Consider the following 5,339-nt stretch of genomic DNA (forward strand, 5'->3'; position numbering starts at 1 on the left):
TTTTCTGTTAAGAAAGTGTATCCATTTTAGATTAAACTTCTTTGAGAGAGAACTGGAGAGGCAGTATGTTCTGGTACCAAACGGAAACTATTTGAAACTTTACGGCTGAGGTTTAGAGGTGGAAGGAAATAAAACTAGAAGAGAGAATAATTGTTAATGTTAAATCTACTAAAAATACTTTATTGTATTTAAAATTCTGTTTATTGATAATTTTTTATCATCTTTCAGACAGCAATAACATGCCTGTCTACTGTACTATCCATTGATTTCAAACCTTCAGAAATAGAAGTTGGTGTAGTTACAGTGGAAAATCCAAAGTTCAGGTAGGTGATCATGGTTACTGCTGATAAAACATGAAGTTTGAGCTTTGTTTTCTGATTGTTATATTTTTTTACTTGTAATTTCAAAATGTGTAAAAGACATTGTTCAAATAATAATAAAAAAAAGATGCTATTTTAAAGTCTTTAAACTGGCTAGGGAATGCAGGCTTTTTAAAAGAGTATTGTTTTGCATGATGATCAAAATCTTGTTATGTCTGCTCTGGATGTTTCTTTAATGCTTTAGAGAATTTTAAAAAATGGTTTGTACTAGTATCTGGAATCTACTTTCAACGTGACAATTACTGCAGTTATTTTGACAAGATTAAAATACTCTGGACAAATCACTGCAGTGAGTTGGAACTGGCTGAACATTTACTTTCCAAGTACACATTCCCACCCAGATTGAAAGGAAGACCTGCCATTTCCTCCCTGCTGCCTCCACTATTCTCTGAGTTGGAGTGCAGCCCTGTGTGTGCAGCACGGTTAAGAGGTCAATCTAACCAGACAATACCTGGAAATCTTCCTACTGCAGGCTGTGCCTCACATTAGATACAGTGGGCTGCACAGCCTTCTCATAGCTTATTGTAGTGTGAAAGAATGAAAGAATAAATCTGGAGGCATTTTGATTAATGCAAAAAGGCCATCTAGGTATGTGTTACTAGTCAAGCTTGCCATAGAGTCATTCATTAATTTTTGCCTTAGTCTGTCATTGTCTCTTGGTTTGATTTTTCATTAAAATAAAACAAAGAAAACTGAGGAACAGTTGGGGTGGAGAAGAAATCCTCTGCTGTTTCAGTCTAATCACTTAGCAGGTGAGGATAGGAGAGAGGCTTCAAACCTCAGAGCCCTACTTTTGAGTGCTTCTTAGTGCGTATAAAGTTGACATGGTGTTGAGTGATTTTACATTTGATAATGGATGTTTAGGACATCCATTTCTGAAAAAGCATACAAGAGCTGAATTATCCCTTTTCCAGTGCTACCCTTCTGCCAGACTTCATTTACCAGTCATGTCCTTTTCAGAAAGATGGGTAACAAACAGAAGGAAAAAGCTATAAAAACATGTGTATTCCTTGGAGTAATTGCACTAATTACCACACCCATTATTTTCACCAGGTCCCAGCTTGCAAATGTATTGCATAGGAGAAATTACCTATTCTTTTTCTACCACTTGCTACTTTGCTCTTTAGTGGCTTTGATTCTTCCTTTGTTTTTCAAAAACAGTTGAAATGTTGGCTTGTGGCCTTGGCAGCAGGGCTTTAAAGGGCTGAAATGTATAAAGCCAATTTGAATAGATACTAGGTTGGAGTTTAAGGGGAAGAATCATTGAAGCTATTCAGGATTTCTTTTTGTTCTTTCAGGATCCTTACAGAAACAGAGATTGACATGCACCTTGTAGCTCTGGCTGAGAGAGACTAATTAGCTTTCCTATTTCCATTGTCTGTGCTTCTGACCAGGGTATTTGGTGAAAAGAAGACAGTTAATAATGGCTTTCGATTATGGAATGAAAACGATGTTCACAATACAATGTATTTTACTCTGTACAAATAAAACAGAGGTTTTTGAAATACTCGATGTCTCCTTTTAATGTATTTTTTTTAATCTTTGTTTTATGAAGTTCTCATCAAAATACATGACTTTGAATGTTTTTGTGTTGATTATTTGCCTGTTAATTTTATCTTAATATAAATTTTGTCCTCAGCTCTGTAGTTTTCATCTGAGCTATTTTACTCCTAGTGTAATGGTTTGTATCAGATTGTGGTGTGTGTCTTGATAATTGTTATGTTTCCATTTGTTCTCTTCTTCCCTGATGTTGAAAGTTTTATAACATTACTGTTTTATCCTTGGAAAAATTAAAAGGACATTAATTTAAATCCTGAGGATTTGCTCAGGTTTGTATGAGAAAGTATAACAAAAGCTGAAGAAAAAAATTGAGCTGTGATTCCCTGTGCATTCCTTCAGACAGATTTGTCTGGGAAGGAATATTAACAGATGTCTGTTATAACTGAACAGCTCTGAAGCTAGCATTTACTTAGGGGAAACGGATTCTCTGTGTACTTTGGATTTTGGATGTCACCTACCCAGCTGGAGTCTTTGGGTAATGCCAAAATCTATGTTGGGCTGGATGGAGCCCACAGAAAAGATCCACCAACAAGAATGTCTCTGGGAAGCAATTCTCCTCACGCCTTCAAAGATTCTAGCTTAGGAGGAAGGTAAGTTAAGACTGAAAAACTTGAATCAAAGTGAAGGAAATTGCTTTATTGTTTTGTTAGAATTGAAGAGGCTTCAGTATCCATGCAAACAGAGAGGTGATAGAGGAGAGATTGAGAAAGGGAAGATTACTAGATACTGGTAACTGTTGGGTGGTTGGGTGGACATGAAAGTCCTCCTAGAAAGACACCAAGCTAATATGACTAAGCTCCTTACCTTCTTTCTGCTGTCTTGCAATTCCACTGGTCTTCATTGCTCTAAAATTCTCTTTGATTTCTGAGACCTCTGGGAAGGCCTCTAAGTTTTCAGAAGCTGGGATTGCTTGATTCTTTTTTTTTTTTCCTCCACTTTACACTTAAAGCCTCTTGAACGTGTATCTTTCAAGTTTGTTGTAGTAAAAGAGATGCAGTTCATTGTTTGGCTTTAATAAATAATGCTAATTGTTTAGCTGACGAGATTCCAATGCTCAAATGTTTTTTCTTATGCTTCCAAAATACTGTGAAATGCTGTCTTTGCCAAATTTCCTGAATTTTCAGTACTGCCCCTAGATTCCAGCTTCTGTCATGTCAGATACTGTTGTACAGATAGTAAGATGAAACCATTTCTTCTTTTGGGGAGAGTAGGAGTGAGTGGATTATATGAGAACTGTGGAGTTTGTGCAACAGTTGGCTAAACACTAGTAGCACATTTGGAAAGGTATACATATGTCTTTCTGAGTGACAGCTGAGTTTCTGAACTTTCCTAGAATCTTTCCTACTATGCTATACTACAACTATAAAACAACCTGGAATTTTGAGTATACTGGAGTCATTATTTACTTTGGCATCAAACATAATCCACTGATACTTTGTTCTTGATTGGCTTTAATTACACATAAAAACTTGAACAAAACCAGTTAAAAGACATATGGCAGTCAAGGAGTCATATGACTAGAGCATATTTGCATGGTATTCAGTATTAAGGCTCCCTGCAAGACCTTTAATTCCAAATTTTGGCAGCTTATACGTGGTTGTGTAACTTGCACGGTTTTTCTGAGGGCGGTGGGCGTTTGTTCATACCTCATGTTTTTGCATGCAGAACATTGCACCTCGTGTTTAGACATGATGAAATACGTTGTCTACAGTATATTGTTTGGGAATGTTGCATCCTTTTTGATAGCAAATTTTAAGTTGTGGCAGCTGAAATGCCATTTTTTTCTGGTACTTTGTCCTGCAATGAAGATTCGTGGTTCTCTCTTAAACTAATGATGGGGGTTTTCCTTCAAGCTTTTTATTACTTAAGGCAAAAAGGCTGTGGAGAAGATTGATACCTGACCTCATGGGAAAACCCCATGTATGACAGGTATATGTGTATCCCACTTCTCATGCTCTTAAGCAGATAGCATCTGCAGCCAAACTGTTTCAGCTGTGAGCAGTGTTGAATTGTACCTGGTGTCACCTGCTGGTCTAGGTATGACAAATGCAGAGAAACTGGGGATGCATGGCGTGATCCTAACAATTCTGGTTTTGGGTAGAGTGCCTCAAGAGTAGTTTGTATGACAGTGCTGCAGGCTGGTAGATATGGTTAGCATGTGATGCATGAATTGTTAAGCAGAAGTAGGATCAAGTCTGTCTTACTTGACCTAGATGAGTATTAGCTGTACTAAACGTGGGCTGGCCCTGCATAGCCTCGTAATTGTGGCCACATTATGTTCCCTGTACTCTGTTAGTATAGAGTGTAAAGGACACAAATATAAAGTACATGCAGTCTGCTTAGGTAAATCAGTATTTATTGGACTCCTTGGAGAAAAGCAGTTGAATTACTTACGAGCAATGCCCCCCAGCCCCTGAGGGAGCCACAGTAAAACAGTAAAGGCGTGTTTTACAGACTCAATTAGCTTAATGGGAAATCATAATATAAATGGATCATCAGGATCTGTGTACTCATCCAGAAACAAAATGTTAAGGCAGGCAGTAATGAACCTTCCTAGGATTTCAGGTGCTTTGTAAATGCAGTATATGGCACTGAATCAACTTGTGATGCACAGTGTTGGACCATACCTTCTCACTGTAAAGCCTTCAGTGGTGCCAGTCTTCTTAAGTATAGAGAGCTGAATTGGGAATTCATGTGGAGTGAGTTTTTGTGTATAAGTAAGCAGCGCTGTTAGTGACATGGAATAATGTGCTGCATTCTCTGCCTCTTCTGCTCCATTCCTCTTTAAATACTGACCAGAAGTACCAAAGAATAAATGTTTTGACTCGGTGTGTGTTGTTAGAAATAACATGGAAGATGTAGTTGATCTGAAGGAAAAGAAAAATCCATTTTTCACCTGACATGGAATGAGACCTGCTATTTTGAATTTTTCAGAACTTGTTGGTTCATGAGATCAAGTTTGTGAAGCATATCTGTGGGAGTATTCATATTTCCTTCTAGGAAAAGCACTATACTCCTTGGGGTAATAATGGGAGGGCGAGTTGTTTTTTGTTTTGTAATGAGTTATTTTTTCAGATGGGAAGTTCATAGACTGTCACAGCTTGTTCCAGCCAGTTCTTGCTAGTAACGATTTGTTCCGTCCCTTGTTTTGGAAACAATGTGAGATATCCTGTAGTTCAGGATTTGTTGGAACAGTGAACTTAAGGCTTATGCCCACAGTAAAACCCAGAGAGTCATGTGCTTATTGTGCAAGGCTGCTTAAAGCAACTGGTGTCAGGATTTTCTCTTCATTATGATTCTTTCATTAAAAAATAATTATTTAAAAACATCCTATTACACTATATGTCTGTACAGATAACCTTGCATTTTTTTAAATGGCTGTCAAAAATCTTTGCTAAC

General features: G+C 37.5%; 1 protein-coding gene across 1 annotated transcript in view; it reads left to right on the top strand.

Moving 5' to 3' along the window:
- The window catches only part of PSMA6 (proteasome 20S subunit alpha 6), a 9,902-nt gene extending 8,015 nt beyond the window's left edge, over positions 1–1,887 (top strand). The window contains exons 6-7 of the mRNA XM_003206577.4: positions 229–323; positions 1,679–1,887. Coding sequence (XP_003206625.1) covers positions 229–323; positions 1,679–1,736 — 153 coding nt within the window. The 3' untranslated portion in view covers positions 1,737–1,887. The remainder of the gene's footprint in view (positions 1–228; positions 324–1,678) is intronic.
- The last annotated feature ends 3,452 nt before the right edge of the window (positions 1,888–5,339 follow it).

This window comes from Meleagris gallopavo, chromosome 5 (genome assembly GCF_000146605.3).
Source record: "Meleagris gallopavo isolate NT-WF06-2002-E0010 breed Aviagen turkey brand Nicholas breeding stock chromosome 5, Turkey_5.1, whole genome shotgun sequence".
In the NCBI taxonomy this organism is placed as follows: domain Eukaryota; kingdom Metazoa; phylum Chordata; class Aves; order Galliformes; family Phasianidae; genus Meleagris; species Meleagris gallopavo.